Source organism: Urocitellus parryii, chromosome 8, assembly GCF_045843805.1.
Source record: "Urocitellus parryii isolate mUroPar1 chromosome 8, mUroPar1.hap1, whole genome shotgun sequence".
Taxonomy (NCBI): Eukaryota; Metazoa; Chordata; class Mammalia; order Rodentia; family Sciuridae; genus Urocitellus; species Urocitellus parryii.
Genome location: NC_135538.1, coordinates 60,686,728 through 60,706,225, shown reverse-complemented (window position 1 = coordinate 60,706,225; position 19,498 = coordinate 60,686,728). Strand labels below are relative to the sequence as shown.

The 19,498-nt window shown below is 34.4% G+C and overlaps 1 protein-coding gene across 2 annotated transcripts in view; it reads right to left on the bottom strand.

Moving 5' to 3' along the window:
* Ascc3 (activating signal cointegrator 1 complex subunit 3) overlaps positions 1-19,498 on the bottom strand; it is a 348,955-nt gene that overhangs the window by 4,428 nt on the left and 325,029 nt on the right. Inside the window, exons 38-39 of one of the 2 annotated variants that reach the window (XM_077801715.1) lie at positions 5,132-5,283; positions 2,788-2,935 (exon numbers count right to left, since the gene is read on the bottom strand). In XM_077801715.1, the coding sequence (XP_077657841.1) occupies positions 2,788-2,935; positions 5,132-5,283 (300 nt within the window). The remainder of the gene's footprint in view (positions 1-2,787; positions 2,936-5,131; positions 5,284-19,498) is intronic. The other variant, XM_077801716.1, reaches the window with a different exon arrangement.

The following is a 19,498-nucleotide window of genomic DNA, read 5'->3' as shown; positions in this document are numbered from 1 at the left end:
CTTGTACTTGTATGTATGTGAATATATGTAGAACAGTGTTTTTTAAAATCTTCTTTAAGTTTTTTTTTAAACCAAAAAGTTATTATCTAAACTTATAACTTATTATAAATGCCTCTTCATATTGACTGGTTATTGACTATACTTAAAAAGAGGGATTAAAAGTGTTTATTGCTATTTTTTTTTTAAAGAGAAGCATCTATTTTAACGTTTATGTGACTTTTAAGGTAGAAAACATTACTTAGGGATATAAAGGAAATCTTAAAAAAAATCTGTGATGCAATTGTTGATGTCAGTATAATCCATTGACCACTTGTTATATAACATAGGGAATCCTGTAAGACTAGGGTTCCTTGTAAAAACAAATAGTTTTTTTTTTTTTTGGTGTTATCATGCTGAAAGTACCAGTTAAAATCACACATATTAAAAGAGTAGAAATATTTTACCAACTTTATTCTTGCTTTTTAAATTAAAAGATATTTGTGAGTAATCAGTATCCCAATAGTACATGCTTAACAATGCTGAATGAACAAATGAAGGAATGAATCTTATATCCATGGAAAGTATATAACACAATAAACTTGAGGACCTAGGTAACTGTAACCTTTTTTTAACATTTACAATTATGTGGTAATATAACTATTGGTCAAGACAACTTCTTTTAACATTTATTTATTTTTTAATTGTAGTTAGACTCAATATCTTTATTTATTTTTATGTAGTGCTGAGGATCGAACCCAGGGCCTCACACGTGCTAAGTGAACGCTCTACCACTGAGCCACAACCTCAGCCCAAGACAACTTCTTAATAGTTGTTTTATTAGTTGTTACCTTCTAAGGTAGTTTTTAAAGTTACACAATGACTTTAATTTTAGTTTTCCTTTTAGTTCTTTTATATATGGTATAGATTTCCTTATAAGCTTTAATTTTCTGTTTGCTAAGACTTTAGTGTTGCTGGTATATGTAATCAAATGCAGTAGCCCTGATGAACCAAACTATCACTTAGGAATTAAAAAAAAAAAAATCCAATGCAAAATTTCAATTCAACTCCAATTTCTGCAGAACATTTAATTTTGTGAAACAAAGCAAGTAACATTTACCACACAAAGCAAGACTTCATATGTTTTTGTACTCCTACCATTAAATTAGTTACCAATATGATGTTTTCTGATATTAGCAACTCACTGAGATTTTTCTTTACAACGCTTCCAAATGTCTACCTGGCTTATATATACATATGACATCTTTTTGTAGGACTTATTATTATGTTTTAACTTATAATGTGTACATATATATTTATTTGGTATATATGTATATTTATGTATATAAAACATGAGCTTTTTAAAAGAAACTGCTAAGATATTTCAATACCAGCCAAACATATTTATCTGAGGATTAATCTTCATCTATTGAATCAGGCAAGAGCACTGCCATGCATACAATTATTTAATTAGCAGCCAAATCCTCTGCCAGTCAGCAGCCGTTCCAGGCATACTGATGGGGTAGGAGATGCAAATCTCACAGTCGTACTGCTTTTTCTCATTACTACTGCAATTAGCACTTAAATTGATGCTTTAAACATACTAATTTCTGGAATAATTCAGGATTTGTATGTTACCTGGGATCGCCTCACTGCAGAGCCGACACCAGATTGCTCTGCAAATTGAAGCACTTTTGAGCCAAATAACCATCATCATATCAGACAGAGCCAATTTGCATTTGGTTTTAAAGATAACAGAATGGCAATTTATGCAAATAAATTAAGTAAGTTTACTTCTGAGTTCTCCCTGAACTAATTATAACAATGTTCTAATTTTTCATCACATCTAAAACTTGGCTTCAAATCAACGTATGCTATATTAGAAATCTGTTGTTGCTAACAGAAACCTTGTTTTGATTTCAATATATTGCTTTTATTCATAATTTTACTGGTAATTTAGTTAGAAAGGTAGACATTTATTATGAACATTTAAATAACTTTTTTTGTGCCAATTTTGGGTTCAACAGAAACTGAACAATCAATCAGACATTAATGCTGTTACACTTTTTCCAAGTCTTGTTCAAAAAAAGTTTTACTTGGAAAGAAAAAGAGATATACTTTAAAAGTTTCTTTAATATGTGCACATACAAATCAATATAATCATGTTATAAATCCTGAACATTTACTTTGACATGTTTAGGGTAAAACTGCTTAAGACTTAAAAGGCTAGAAAGCCAAATATATCTGGCATTGTTCATTTGTTTTTTTGGCCTTCCAAAGATTGTTTAGATTTAACTTCCCATATAAGTTACATAGTTAACAAATAAGGGGTTTATTTGAAAGAATCTCTTTGAATCTAGGAACAATAATGTGATTAAAATGAGAGTGGAACATAAACAAGTAATTGAAGGAATTGTATGAAAATATACCCTACCATAAAAAGTGCAAAACTACCTAGAAGAAACGGAGTAGGCTCCTGGGTAATGCAATCTGGTGATGTACAGGCTAAATGAAGCCTTCCAAAGCGAGCTTGAAAGCATTATACTGAACAAGTTCTAATAATGCCAGTAATATTATTAATTACTATTACTATCATTTGTTCAGTTATTATTCTATGTCAAGAACTATATAAAGCAGTTCACATAATACTATTTTGCTTAACTTTCACAAGAATGTTATAAGATATATATAATGTTTCCATGGTTAGTAAATGGCAAAGACAGAATTTAAACACAGGTGGGACTGACTTCAAAACCCATGTCCTAAGTTAGAAAACTCTTGGTACAACTTCACAGAGTAAGGGGGCCTTACCTGTTTTGTTTTGGTGGCCTGTAGCTCCTTCTCGACCATGGAGCTGAATATATGGTCTTTCCCTCCACAGGCATGAATCAGTTCAGGAAGGCACTCAATGGAGGTTCGGCACCTAGCACGTGAGCACTTTATAACTGGTTTCCATTTCCTTAGAAATTATATCAACACCAACAAAATAACTCTTTCAAAGCACAAGTAAGATTTTCTGATAACACTGGTGTGTATGATATTAACAGTTGTTAAAAAATTAAGATATAACTCTTTATAGGCCATTATATTAAGTTTTAAATATTGGCTAACATTCTTTATATCAACCTAAGGCAGTATCACTATCATTGTATGAAATCTCTAAACTGTAAATCATGTATCAGGCTCAGTAAATACTTAAAGAGTTCATATGCAGTGGATGTCTTTCTATAGGAAGCACTGAAGTGAAACAATGTTTCCATGGAGATAAAGTGCTGACGTGAAACCCTGACATGTTTTTGGTGAATGTGTGCAAATGTCTATTATAATTACTTGAATAAAATTTTACATTTTAAGTTTGGGGAGCACAGAATTTACACTTTGGAGATCTTTGAGATAATTTTAAGTTGTGCCAGATCACAGGAACATGAGCCACCTAAAAGTTATAGTAAGAAGAAAATATAGTCGAAATTATATTAATATTGAATTTTTTTTTTTTAAAGAGAGAGTGAGAGAGGAGAGAGAGAGAGAGAGAGAAATTTTAATATTTATTTTCTAGTTCTGGACAGACACAACATCTTTGTTTTTTTTTTTTTTTTTTTTTAAATATTTATTTATTAGTTATTGGCGGACACAACATCTTTGTTTGTATGTGGTGCTGGAGGATCGAACCCGGGCCGCACGCATGCCAGGCGAGCGCGCTACCGCTTGAGCCACATCCCCAGCCCCGTCAACATCTTTGTTGGTATGTGGTGCTGGAGGATCGAACCCGGGCCCCACGCATGCCAGGCAAGCGCGCTACCGCTTGAGCCACATCCCCAGCCCTAATATTGAATTTTTAAGGGTGATAAGAAAATTGGACCAAATCTCCTACACCCTCAAGCAGATTGCCTCATAGATGCTGTGTGAGGTTGTACCTTTAATGTGCTTTCTATACTGCTAAATCCAACTCACATAACCTTCAGAACCTTATCAGAAGGGCTTCTGACAAGTTGTAGATGTATCTATCTTCTCTCCATGCCACCTGTTGCTGATATGGCTCACTCTCTGAATGTGTCTGTTAGTTTCCAGGAACATCCTATGGTAGGGACTCAAGCATACCTGTCACCCTGTCACCCAGTACACTTGATTCAAATTAGGATTTTTCTTAGGGGACTCCAGGTGTTCCTGAGGTTCTTGTTGGCATCTGTACTTGAATGGCTTAAATAACTTCGATCCACATGCAACTGACAAGAGGTATAGGGCGCATGATGGCAAGCCAGACTATTTTGGTTATCTCCATAATTGTGAAATAACATTCTGGCTGCAAGGTATCTCAACTGCTGTGAAACACTGGTGTGACAGAGACATTTTCATTTAAACACTGTCAATCTTGCTTGTATATTGTACTGTTCTTTTCCTTGCTGAAACATTTGCAGCCATGTATGTGAGACCTAAGGGTTAAATTATTTGATACTAATATAAACTCAGTACAGATTATATCTTGAACTCCCACTATACCTAACTATCTAGTTTTGGACATTTCAGATCCATAATTTACTATTTTTTAAAAACATTTTCTTTTAGTTGTAGGTAGGACACATATCTTTATTTTATTTATTTATTTTTATGTGGTTCTGAGGCTCAAACCCAGCGCCTTGCATGTGCTAGGCGAGCGCTAACACTAAGCCACAACCCCAGCTCCCCATAGTTTACTTTTGACAATGGATTTCAGATCCCTCAGTCTCTTCTACATAACAGAAGCTGGCAATTTATTTTGGTTTTAGATCACAAAACACCTTAATAATGTTTTCTTAAATAAAGCTGATAATGTAAAGGAATAAATGCAGTTAAAATAGAAACATATTTCATATTGCAAAGGGAGGACAAACAATTTAGGTAGGAGAAAGTTAAAATGAATTGTGGTTCATCTTGGTACTGAGGGCATGTCTCCTTCTGGGAAAGGGGCATTTTTACTCCAAAGAATCAATATTGTAGGCACCACATGAAATTCCAGTGTCTATATGTATTTTAATAAGGGAATTTTGGGGGATCTGGAGGTGTAGCTCAATGGTACAACCTAGCATGCATGAAGCCCTGAGTTTGATTCCCAGAAATACCCACCCCCCAAAAAAAAATCCATTGAAAAAACAATTACATTGCAAATTAAGACAATTACCTGAAAAGGTGAAGATGGTGCTGTTCTATGTTTGGTAGTGTAAGAAGAGAAGAATCTTTTAACCACCTACCCTGGATCAACATCTGAACCAGGTTGGTGATATTCAGGGCAGTCACCAGCCAACCTTGGTTTGCAGCCACATCCAGCATTGCCTGAATAGGCAAAAAGCACATGTTACAAGAACATCAAGGCATTTACCCTCTCCCATTGGAAATCTTACATTAGCTTTAACAAAACAAAACAAAACAAAAAACAACAACAAAAAATCAATCATTTTATCACTAAATTACTATTCATACAAATAAAAACAAAATAAACTACAGTTGGATGGGGAAAACAAAATGAATTTCCTGTAACATCCTACAAAAAGTCAAACACTAAGCTAATTTTAAGAGTAAAAACTCATTGTACTTTGAAAACAAATACTTAATAATTCACTATATCAAGAATACTAGGAGCTGCATTTCTTCTTTTTAAAACAATTCTTTTTAGTTGTTGATGGACCTTTATTTATTTATTTATACACAGTGCTGAGAATTGAACCCAGTGCCTTATGCATGCAAGGTAAGTGCTCCACCACTAAGCTACAACCCCAGGCCCTTCACGGAGTCTTTTAAATTTGAAAACCAATGAGGGTAAGGAGAGAGAAGGTTTTCTTGCGAAAAACTCATTTTTCCCAAAGGGCAAGTTAAGAATAGAGTCTTGTTCTCAATGACAATAATACAGCACATACTAGGCAAAGGGGCAACTGCCAGTGGTACATGTGGAATGATGAAAAGCTATTCATATTAGTCTATACATTTAATCAAATGTTTTATGGACAAACAAAAGGCTGCATTTGCTTAAGTAAAAACTAAACAGTGAAATCTTATTTAAACAAAGGAGAAGTTTACACAGGCAAAGCCATTTCAATTAAATTAGATTCTGGAGAATGATGACTTAAAGACACATAAGTTAATATTATGATCTTAGGCAGTTATTTCATACAGTTTTAAGACTCCACTCTCTTATTTTTGGATGTACCTAGCAAAGCATTACAATGATACTTTAATGGTAAATATCTCACTGACAGCAAAGTATTTATAAAATCTTGAACAAAAATCTATTAATTTTGAAATGATTTTAAGCTGTTCTAGTAAAATTAATTTCCTGTACTTCTAAGAATTTTGATAGAGACATATTCTTCTTCTAAGTTGCAAATTTCCAATTCTGTGTATTCTAATGTACAAAAAGTAAACTATTTTAATAAATTTGGTTAAACTAACCTATGATCTCTTTATATACACTACAGGGAAATAGAACAAAGTTTTTGCATACCCTAATTAGTGTTAAAGGATGGTCAAAATGCTTTTTAGTACCTGTTAACCTGCTAGTTATACATCATAAAGCCTGAATGTTGGTATAATAAACATATGTGTCTTTATGTGCATGTATGATTGTGTGTACACATATGAATGTACATATTTATAAATCCAGAGAAGATACATTTATATTTTTCTTTACAAAGAAGAAAAATGCTCTTTTCACTTTTCTGTGAAGTATAGGAAACAAGCAGGTTATGATGAATGTATGCTACATACAGAAAAAAGTAGTTCACTAGTTGTAACTCTTGAGACTTGCTAAGGGAAAAGGAAAATAAAAATGAATAATTATACCTAATTGAATATCATAACTTGTAATGTGGAGTAACTATGGCAATTTTACATGTGATTTTACATTACAACTTGACTGGAAATAAATTCCAGACCAAAAATTCACATACTAGAAGAGCTGGATGAATGAACCATATGCTTTTAACTTTGAAGTTTTGATGATAAAGTTGAAAGATTGCATAAAATTTATGAGACTTCCCAGAATTTTTCATTGTATGATCCAGATGTGAAAATGTAAAAAAAAAAAAAAAAAAAAAAGCAAAATAAGTGCTTATCATGTGAAGTAAATGAAAGGCCATATCAGGAATTGAAAAACTATTATCTTTTATTAGTTTACAGAAAAGGCAGGTGGGTAGATCAAGAATCTGGGATGATAAAAGGTTTTGAGGCTTGTGTGGTGGACCAAATGCTATTACCCTTTTCTCTCTGCTCAAACCGCCCTGGTGCTCCTGTTGTCTCCTCCCTACTACTTGATACTGACCCTCCTTGTCTCTTCTGGAATGTTATATAAATTTCCTTTATTCTCAATCTCATAATTTTTCTTTAATTTGTACTTTATATTTTTTCACACTGAATTTTTAAAGAGGTAAAACTGGTCATGTCATTCCTCTGCTAAAATTTCAATGCCATCAATTGGTAAGGAGAACAAAACTAACATGTCTCTCTGCATTACAGATGGTCAACACCCCACTATCTATTTGGTCCTTGGTTTATCTGGTCCTTACTTTTCTCTCTGGCCATCCCCCCACCTCGAATAGAACAATAGAAAATCAATGGTATTTTTTTCACATTTTCCCTTGCTTTTACTGATTTATTTTTTAAAACAAATATCATTCCTTTTGTTCACCTGAGAAATTCCTATTCATTCTTTGGGTTTAGCTTAAACGCTACTGATATTATGAAACTTCACTGATTCTTTTTGAGAGAGAGAGAGAGAGAGAATTTATTTTTTTTATTAGTTGTTCAAGACAATACAATGATCTTGACATATCATATATTTGACTCAAATAAGGTATGAATTGTCATTTTTCCATGTGTACAGATTGCAGGGTCACATTGGTTATACATCCATGTGTATACATATAGCAATCCTAGTGTCGGTTGTATTCTGCTGCCCTCCCCTACCATCCCTATTGTCTATCCATACTACTGTGACACTTCTCTCTCTCTCTCTCTCTCTCTCTCTCTCTCTCTCTCTCTCTCTCGAATTTTTAACATATATATATATTTTTTTTTTTAGTTTTCAGTGGACACAATATTTTTGTTTGTATGTGGTGCTGAGGATTGAACCCGGGCTGCATGCATGCCAGGCGAGTGCGCTACCGCTTGAGACACATCCCCAGCCCTTCACTGATTCTTTCAGATGGATTTGGTCCTTTCTCTATGCCTTTGCTGCTTTTGAGGAATGCCATCATTATTATAGTATGACTTTTTGTTTACACACCTGTCCTTTGAACTATAGGCTCCTTGACAGCAAGAATCTGGAATTATTTTCTATAACTCCAGCCCTAGCAAAGAACACTCAAAAAATACCCGTTCTACTAAAGAACACTGGAAAGCCCATGGTACATGCTTATAATCCCAGTGGCTCAGGAGGCTGAGGCAGGAGGATTTTAAGTTCAAAGCCAGCCTCAGTAATGTAGTTAAGGTCCTAAGCATCTCGGCAAGACCCTGTCTTAAAAAATAAAAAGGGCTGGGCATATGGCTCAGTGGTTAAGCACCCCTGGGTTCAATCCTCAGTAACAAACTAACAAACAAAAGAATATAGGTTAAAAAATTACAAGAATTATAATAAATTCTGCCTAAGTTACTGTACAAAACAGAAGATAAAACACAAGTTTTGATGTCACACACAAACAGATTTGAATCCTAATTCTGTCCCATTTATAACTCAGGAAGATCACTTTACCCTACTGAACCTAAGCTTCTCACTAATAGAAGGGTATCATATTTCACCTCCACATGCTTTCTTTTCCAAGAAGCAAGATACTTGTAGCCCTGACTGGCCTAAGTGGACAGAATGTCACATTCTTTAGCAAACTATCTGTTAACTGCTGGAGACCAGATCCTAAAACTTTGGGAGATAAAAAAAGTTCCTTCTAACCATAAAATCTGGAATCCAATTGGAACGAGTCAGCATGGGTGAAGGTGACCTGGAGTTGCCATGACAATGGAAACTTGAAAAAGTCAAGAGGTGAACCTGGCCAGGAAGCCTGCCTCTTGCCCCTGGCAAGACCCCTTGCTATGACACTCTTAGGCCTAATATTCACTCCTTACATTTTAAACTGCTTGGTCCAGTTTGTTATGTCATGCCTAAAAGCAACAAAACTAAAGATGGTCTTGACTTCTGAACAGGAAGACCTTAAATATCCAGCTTTATAAAGGTTGATGCCGTATATGATACAGACAGGTATCAGAGGGGGAAATGAAGAAGAAATATTACTTTACAGTTTTGGTCTTTGTAAGAGTGTTACTTAATTACTGGTCCCTGTAAGAGTGTAGTTTAAGTACTTGTGTAAATTGTAGCATTTCTATGCTAGTTTTTTTTTTTTTTTTTAATATAGCTCTTAGAAATGTAAGCTTACAGTTATTTTGAGAAACTGCTGCCTGTGGTGAAGGTCACTTTGTGATGTCGCTTGGAGGTATTTCACTGCATTCATTCTGCATCTGTGTACTACTTACTGAAGAATTCCTGTGCATGATCTTTGGTCACACAGGTCAGTAATTCAAACTCACCAATGTTGTAATGGTTAAAAGAAATGATATCAAATTTCCTACAAAAGTTCCACGTAACCTCAGCTCGGGGCCCAGAATTTCAGAGCACTAGCTCATCTGGGTATGCCAGAATAATAAACCTGAGTTCTCGAACAACAATCCTCCCCCCCCCCAAAAAAAGGTATCATATTTCCTTTTAGGTGATCTATGAGGGTAAAATGAAATGTTCTACTTACTATATTAGTACCTAATATACTACGCTACAGAGTGGTGACTAATAGACAAATGCCTATCTTAAAGTTCCTCTATGATAAGATGAAGACATCCTAAATGAACCCATTCTTTCTAAAAGGAATTTTCTTTGGTCTTTTTGGTGTTGATTTCTACACTGGGCAGTAGTTGATGGGCAAAGGAGATGCATGGGATAGAAAATACAGGCCCATCAAAAGAGGTGTGCAGTTATAAGAAAGCCAGGAGAGAAGGTCAAAATTCAATCCTGCAACTTAGGTAAAACTGGAAGGTGTGGGCCTTCTCAATTCAGTAGGCAAGTTCATTTTACTCTTCAGAAGTGCGTAACTAATAGGAGCTAAGGATGGGGGGATGGTCTAGGTAAACAAGCTGGGGGATCCTGGTAGTATGTACCTTTATATGACTGAACCTAGGAAGGACTGACTCTATCTCCTTATCTTTATAGTAGTCTGTCTGGCAGATAAGGTCTAATAGGTATATGCTCCTCTCTAGAGTCTGGCTTTGGCTACAGCTGGAGAATATGGCTTAGTTTCCATGTTACCTTGAAGTCCTTTACAGAGATGCAATGCTTAACAACAAAAGGCTGCTTCAGTACATTGAGAAATAACCCTGGACATTTTTTAGCAACTTTACATTAACATTAGTAAATACTGAATTCCCTTTCACCTCTTATCCACTTTCTCCATGGTACACTATCTATCAGACAAAGAATAATTCTGAGTACAGGGGGAAAATACATGGGGGCTGACTGCATAAGACCTTCTACCACAGTGGAAGCAATTTCAATTGATCGCTGATTCAAAACAATTTCTCATACCCAGTCATGGCACAGTGGAAATGTGATTTCTAGTACACTATGCACTTATAAAATTACAATGTAACAAAAGAAAACCCTAATCATTATTACTAGAAACAGTGGGGTTATTGTCATTTGCTGATGAGGGGTGGGTTGAAAAGGAGGTGATGAGTTTGGTCTTGAACACATTTTAACTGGGTTGCTACTATGAAGCCAGGTAAGAAGTTCAGGTGAAAATGAGCTGTGGAGAAAGTACAGACTGGAGCTCTGGACTCTGAAATCCTGTCAAAGAGTTATATGAGCAACCCTGTCTGTGGCAGAGGTAGAGATAGTAGAATTGAGGTTACCAGGAGATCTGGAAAGATAGGAAAGAATAATGGAGGAGGATATCTAAGGACTCTCAAGGCCAAGAACAGACATTTGTTAAGTGTCTACTATTTGCCAAAAATTCTGTAAAATGTTTTATGTAAGATACTGAATTTAAGCCTATTTCACAGATGGAGAAATTGTGGCTAAAAGAGGTAAAGAAACATGTCTAAGCCTGCATAATTCTGGCAAGTGGTATTAAAATTCAATCCAAAGGATTTACTTTAACAACGTTCTGGGTAATGTGGAAGGTGTGTAGAATTTAAATGGGGTTATAAACTAGAATTATAGATTTTATGAGAAATGGGTATAGCTGTAACAATGAAACTTTGAGAAGTTTTCCTGACAACACAGTATATTTAAAGTAAATATAGTCGGTCATCCCTTAGTATATATGAGGGATTGGTTGTAGGACCCTGGCAGATACCAAAATTCATAGATGGTCAATCTCTTATTTAAAGTAGAGAATTTGTATGTGTCTTCTTGTATGCTTTAAATTCTCTCTAGATTACTTACAATATCAAATAAAATGTAAACATTATGCAATTAGATGTTATACTGAATTGTTTAGGAAATATGATGAGAAAAATATGCTGTACATATTCAGTACAGATACAATTTCTTTCCTTTACATTTTTAATGTACCATTGATTGAATCTGCAGATATGGAATTGAAGAAAATGGAAGGCCAACTTTTTAAAGTTTGGATAAAGTGTAAACAATAGTATATTTCATGAATATCTGACATTGATTTGAAGGTGGTGTGTGGTACACTTCAAAGAGACTTAGAATGACAGTTTCGAGTTCCGTGCCTCTAATTTTACTGTGAAACCTTGGGCAAATCCCTTAACTCCTGGAATTTATTTTCCTCATCTGAAAAATATAATTGGACTAGGTACTTTTTAAGGTTTGTCTTCTGTCCAAGCTTTACTCTTTCAGTGATTAAATACCAATACACTCATACTATATAATTATTTGTTTTTATGAAGTTTGCTTTCTATCATTTTAGGTGGGCTATATATCCTTAAGATCAGGGGTAGAATATACTAAATATAAAATTAGCTGTATGGAGGAAAAAACCCTCCTGAGTTCAGAAGATGAGGGTTTCTGAGGTCCAGAAACTGATGACTGATGCCAGAGGGTTTCAGTAATCTCTGTAAATTGGAGGTGATATCTTCCTCTGTGAGAAAGAAAAATGTTGGGAATAATTACTGGTAGAATGAAAGATGTGGAAAACAACAAAACAAAACTAGAGCTGTGAGTTTCAACGACTCTATAGTAGCAAAAATTAGCAGTGCCCTGTGGTTGTTTACAATAATGAATAATTTGGGTGTGAAAGCAGAGAATTCAGGTGTTACCCAGGGAGGTAAGATCTTTTAGGGAATCCTGGCATTATTGTTAAAATGGCTAACTTTGGGACTGATGCTATTTAGGTGGCAAGTGAGGTTATATGGGACTGAGGAATAAACTGAGGGATCAGGAAGGAGAGAAGAGATCCCAGGTCATAGTATCAGAAATGTTTAGTCAAGTTGATTGACAAAAATGCTGCAGCCAAAGAGGTGACTTGGAAGATGATATCACAAAGGTGGAGGTTTAAGTGGTTTGGATATAACAGAGATAAGAGTAAAGGAGTTTGGGATGTATATCATTATGATATACATAAGGTTATTTGTTTAAGCTACTACGATGGAACCGAAGATGGAGAGCTGAAGGCTATTAACTGGTGCTTAAGGAAGGTGGGGAAAGAGATCTAGAGATTGAGAGACCCTTGAAAACAAATCTTATGTACAATGAAAATTAAAAACAACATAGATGGAAGAAGCAGGAATCTGAGAAGGAAGTGGTTGGAGAGACCCAGGGAGGTCTACTCTTACTGTGGGGAGTAAGAAGAATCAGCCAACTCAAGAGTTTCAGAGAGAAAGGTGAAATGAAGATGGTGTGTGTATCTGTCTCTATTTCAGCAAGAGAACAAGAGAAGGGAGGAGAGAAAGAAGGATAAGGTGAAAGAAGGAGGCAAAAAATAAAAAGAGACAGTATACTCTTGCTAGAACTCCTCCCCATATGGGAAGTACAAGAGCTTCTGAAGTACTTGGTTATATACAAGGGTAAAGCAAAACAAAACAGCAATGGCAAAAACAAACAAGAAGAAAAAGCTTAAAACAGTGAGAACTTAGAAAATGAACAATCTCTAGAAGGAAATATGTTTTGGGTGTGAGGCTCCTAAAGTCAAGGTGTGCTTTTTGACTTGGGTACATTTTATGTCCTCAACATTTATTTTGAATCCATTTCAAGAATTCCCTAAGCTCATCAATCTTGGTCTTAGCAATTGCCAATTATACTTTAAACAACTAATATTTTAAGTTTGACAATATCTCTCCATTTTATATCAAGTATTATGAATCTCATGCAATTATTGTGAAAAGATTCAAATGGTGAATTATATAAAGTCCAGACTGTGTAGACAGTATGTATATATAATATAATGAAAATATTTGTACAGTAATATATAGTATAAAACACTTTCACAAATGGCTATAGTTTAATCCTTAACAATACCAACTATGAGGCAGGCATCAGTATTACCTGCTTTCCACAGACAGGGAAACTGAAACTCACTATGTCAACCCTCTGGTAAAAAAATAATGGGATGGAGTTAAGGATTGCTCTCAGATCTATGCTCACTGCACAATAACCCATTACTTCTGCTGACTTGCACCCTGTCTTGTTTCAAAAAGGATTTGAGATGGCTTACGTCTGATTCTCTTTTGTTTACATAGCTGAAAATACAAACTGCAGATAAAATTATGTATTTATTTAATTATTATCTCTGTGAGTGAATTTAAAACTTATGTTAACATAAGTTTTAAACACATAAAATTTAAAAATTAATTTTAATCTACCATTGGTTATAACTTCATCTAAATATTTGATCTTTAGGCATATACCTTTTGGACACGCTTGAATTCTGAAGTTAAATAATTCAAGGGTAGGAAGAGGAAAATTGAGTACTGTGATCAAATTAAGTCAGCTTCTTTGTAAGATAACTGAATCACTGACCTAGGCTATTAAAAGAAAAAATGATATCATTAGAAGAAAAATGATACCATAAAAAGGTATAGTAATAGATCTGGCTCTAAGATTTATTATTAAAAATTTCTCCTAAAATCTAAAGTTCAATTTGAGAAATCTGTCAGTTTAACCCTCAGTGTTGTCAAGATTCTGGCTGTAGGATGCATGAGTGGAGCTGGACAGATAATGTTCTAGACTTTTTCTACATAGTGGGCACATTCTATAGACTTGTACCCTCTTTTCCTCTTCTCTTGATCCTCCCTCCTCCTCCAGGGACCCGTGCCCCCTGTATCTCTTGGAGTCATCTTGATGTCGCCAGTGATTGTACAGGCACTGCAACAGCACAGGAAAATCATATCATGATGAATGTTAAAATGGCTGGTGATGTTGCTAATTCTATTCAGGTTAAATGATATGAAGATAATATACTGTTATCAGATTTAAAATAAAGATTTAGTTAGTCCAGAATGAGAAGAAAATTGCATTGATTTATAAAAATCAAGTGGTTATTAATGGAACAACAACAAAGTATGAGAAACTGTCACAGCCAAGATAAGAGGAGTCTAAGGAGACATGAAGAATACAGTTAAGTAATGTGGTATTCTAAATGAAATTTTTGAGTACAGAAAAGATATGAAATAAAATTAGAGAGTTATGAATGAATATGCACTTTTGTTGATAGCAAAAATAGCTTATTAATGTATATATGCTATTAACACTAGAGGAAAAGCAGGTTCTAGGTATACGGGAACTCTATATTTTTGCCACTTTCCTGGAAATCTAAAACTATTCTCAAATTAAATGTTCATTACAAAACAATAACATAACTATGGAAATTTATCCTAGGCAGCTTGTTAAAACATTAGTTGTCAGACATCTGCTAGCAAATGCATTATTTACCTCAAGAGCTCCCCAAAGTTTTACAGTGTTGGGAAGACCTAAAAAAATCTTTCTTGACAGAAAGGCACACTCTTTTAAAGGTTCAGGTCAGTTACAAGTAATGATACAATATTTTGTCAATAATTAAAATGCTGTAAGTACATTTATAAGAATCTTTTCCAATAGCAACAGTTGTTCATAGTAACTTTCTCCTGAACTTTTACCCCCAGAAGGTTAGCATTCAGGAAGCTCAGCTGCTGTCTAACAAACTTAATTAATCAAAAAGTCATTTCCGAGCTGTAACTATGAGTAAAAGCGCTTCAAGTGTGCTAGCAAGCCTACAAGTTAATCAAAATGCTAATGCAGTACAAATTAAAGTTGTGATTAACATTTCACAGTAGCTGCTTAAGTGAATTGATCACACAAATGGGTTAAGCATTACTCATTTCCTACAGCCCCAACCGGGAAAAGGGTTGTTATGTGGGTATGCAGAGAGGAGCTTCGGGGAGAATGATCCTTCATAATAGCATCATATCATCAATAAACCATCATCGAATTGTCATACAAAAGCTTACAGGTAAAGTCACCCACGAGAAAATAGCCTCCCAAATTATATTATAGTCCTTGAAGGGAGATTGCTTGTAAATCCACAAGAGTAAGTAAAGGTGTTTAATACTGCAAAATACACACATTTGTGTTAGTTTTGGACATGCTAAATACACCAGCTCAGTGCTGCTTCCCTAGTGGGGAATGGTGCTTTGTTTTAGGGGGTGTTCTGGTCATTATCCTTTGGAGTTAAACTGTACCTTTGACTATCCAGGATTACTTTTCTCCACCACTGTGTGAATCTTTGTAAATCATTCAAGAGTAAGCTCATTTCTTAAAACTATTTGCTTTTAAATACCCATTAATAAAACGTCATCAGGTTTTTATGGCAAGATCTTAGCTTCTGGAAATCTGGCCAGGAGAGCAGCCAGATTAGAGTTCACTATGCTCTTTAGGAATTTGATAACACTACACAAATATTTATAACAGAGACTACATTTATTGGTAGACAATTCAGATTTGGTAGAAAATCTTAAAGTAAGTGGGAATCTATATACATAGAATAAATCTATCTTTTCCAAATTTTTCTTATGAAAAAACTAGAAAGGAAAAAGTGAAATATTTATTTCATTCTGATACTGATATCTACTATATGCCAAGCACTGTGCCAAACTCATTTAATAGTGATGCTACAGGTATTGAAAAGTTTCCAGGATATCTTAGGTGACACAAAACCTCCAAATGTATGTTCACACTATTGATATTCTTTGAAACATGTCATGATAGACATGTTATTGACTGATAATCTACCTGTCTTTTTAGCAGAATGATTTGAAGAAGCTTTCTAAAGCCTGTTATGCTACACTAACCTTTGTTTTCATTTGGTTTAATTATAAACATTTAAAAATTTCACAGAATTTTACTAAGAGTAATACTGAAGATTACCTGTCATTTGCTGTATCAAAACATTTCTTGCAAGTATTGGATTAAGGATTTGACTAAGTACTTCTTTTGTTAAATTTGATATTACCTTAGGACTATTTTCACTGCTAACTGCATTTGACTCTGCAATTCTAAAACTGACATGCTTCAATACACTGCCAATCCACTGGACCTATGCTTAGTGCACACATAGGTAAATATTCCTAAAAGGTTACCTGAGCCCTGCTCCATAGCAGTTCCACTTCCTGGCATCATCAAATATTTCTGTGCTTCTTAATCTGCTATACATGGGAAGCATTTGTTAATGAGACATAGACCTATCTTATAGTATCCTCCATTAAAAGGCTTTTTTTTTTGAATTTACCCATCTTTTTTTTTTTTGTTGTTGTTGTTGTTGTTTTGGTGCTGCTGGGGACCAAACCCAGGGCTGGAAAACTGTTTCTGTGTCCTTTACTTTCCTCTTCTCCGACTCTGATATGTGTACATAACATGTGCACATACATATATCTTATGTATCTCTATAATTATAGAGAGTACAGAAAAATATAATATTGGCTATGTGAAATGTAATATTTTAAATTTATTAGATGTTGTTATAGGAATAAGAATGTCAAAGTACTATTTTGAAATTTAGACTAAAAAAAACTCTGCCAATAAATTTTAAAAGATCTATTTTGCAAATTTCAGAAGCTCTCTAAATGGAGGAAGTTATACCACTCTAATTCATATTTTTCCCCTTCCTCTATTTATGCAGTTGATCATAGTTTTTTTTGATAGCATATTTATAACAATTGAAAAAGCCCATTTTGAAATTAAATTCACTTTTATTATCATACATGTGAAAGAAAACACAGGCTAGAAACTCAGTACTTCAAAAAGATTTGATGTAAAGGAAAATAATGTAAAGCCAAAATTCCTATTTAAAGTTAGATAAAAGAATCTATGAAACATTGAAAACAGCCACAAGAACACCTTCTTAAAAGTGTTCTTTTCAGACACAGAGTCACTATAATATTTTCAAGGCATTTGCCTGGTTGACCTTTGCATATTTCCTTAGGACAATGGAACATGAATTTAATTTCTATTAACATGTGTCATGGTAGACAGAAGGTAGAACATTACATTTGTCCTCAATAGTAAATATTTGGGGAATTTAGACTTCTATATCTTGGAATAAGGAACTTCTGAGTTACCTATTGCTGCTTAGTCTAAAAATTTTCAAAAAGTACCAGTGGAAGAAAAATGAACAACAATAACAACAACAACAAAATGACCAGTGGATGGACAAAGGATTCATCCAGGGGAGCCTCCCCTCCAATCAGAGGTAATGGCAATTAGATATAGGACACCAAGACCTTAACCTAAGCAGAGAAGGCAAAGCTTAAAATGAAAGAGGAAAAATTGCATGTATGTGTGTGTAATAGTAAACTTATGTGCATGTACTTTTTACTATAGGGTTCTGTTATAATTAGGATGGCATTCCTCCTCTTCCCTACAAGTTATATCAGCAATCTGATATTTCTCTCATTATTTTCAATTATTGTAGCTGAGAATATGAGCAAGCAAATAAGTGGTTAATTTCTTCATCTGTTTAGCAAAACATAAAAACTTGAGAAGTATCATAAGCAGCTGAACCAAAAAAAAAAAAAAAGGCAAACAGCATATCAACTGGACACTGTAGAGTGATATAATTAAAGCAGTTACAAATATTCAATCATATTAACAAGTCCCTCTTAGAAACTGGTTAAAGTAATTATAGGCAGTCTGTTGAAAAGGGAACCAGAGTAATTAAGGGAGGTGATTTAGTATACATTAAAAAGAAAGAATTAATTAAAAAATATTCATGGTCTAGTGAGAATTCTTGCTTGAAGAGAAAAACAACAGAAACTTTTGTGAAATTCTCACATTTTAAAATAAATTCTCACTGGACCGCAAGTACAGATTTTAAATTCATCTTTATAGAACAAAAAGAACCCAGTGAAATATACTTTTATAATATATTTAGTCTGTGATAAAGGCAGTTTTGATATGATTTTGTGAAGTGAGGATAATTATTATACTATATCATTAGACAATGAAAGCAAATGAGCCAATACAATGCAAAGTAAGTACAACAAAACCTGGTACAAAGAAAGCCCTCCATAAATTTTTACCGCTGCCACCATCACTATTATGGAGTTCTGCTTTATAGGTCATTATTAAATAATGATATATTTGGTAGGGGTACAGGATGGGGTACAGTTAGTTCTCCATTTTTTTTTTTTTTAAGCAGTACTAGGAATTGAACCCATGGCCTTGAGCATGCTAGGCAAGTACAATAACACTGAATTACATTCCATCCCTTCTAATTTATTTTTTATTTTGAGATGGTTTTTTTGCTATGTTGCCCAGGCTGGTACAAACTTGTGATCCCATTGCCTCACTCTACTGAGTAGCTAGGATTACAAGTGTATACTACTGTGCTCAGCACAAAATTTGGTATTTAACATACATTAATTCCAATTTAAGTCTGGAAGCATAGATTTATAGAGATCTTTATAATCAGTGTACAATGTCATATTTCTTTGTGTGTGTATGTATACAAATGTTTGTTCCCCTTTCGTGAACTAACAACATTATCTTGTAGTATTTATTTATTTATTTACTTTTGGTACTGGGGATTAAACACAGCAGCACTTAACCATTAAGCCACATCCTCAGCCCTTTTTTTATATTTTATTTAGAGGCAGGATCTCCTGAGTTGCTTAGGGCCTTGCTAAGTTGCTGAGGTTAGCTTTGAACTTCTGATCCTCCTGCCCCAGTTTCCTGAGCTGCTTGGATTATAGGAATGCATCACTGTGCCCAGAACCTTGTAGCCTGTAAGTGTATTACTTCTAAAATTTTCCAAAATAAATGTTAAAATATACTCAAATGTTTTGATCTATTAAAATGTAGGGCCCAGGATTGATAACTTTAGCTGCCTCTACTATTCCTGAATTAATTGAGAACACAATTATACTTTGAATCATATAGCCTTATGATTCTTACACTGAGTAAACTTCATGAACCACAATTTCTCTGTTTATATTAAGCATTTGAAAGCTGCATTACTGGGGCATTTAAATTTTTCCCCCTGCCCTAGTGCTGGGGAATGAACTCTGGGCATTGTGCATG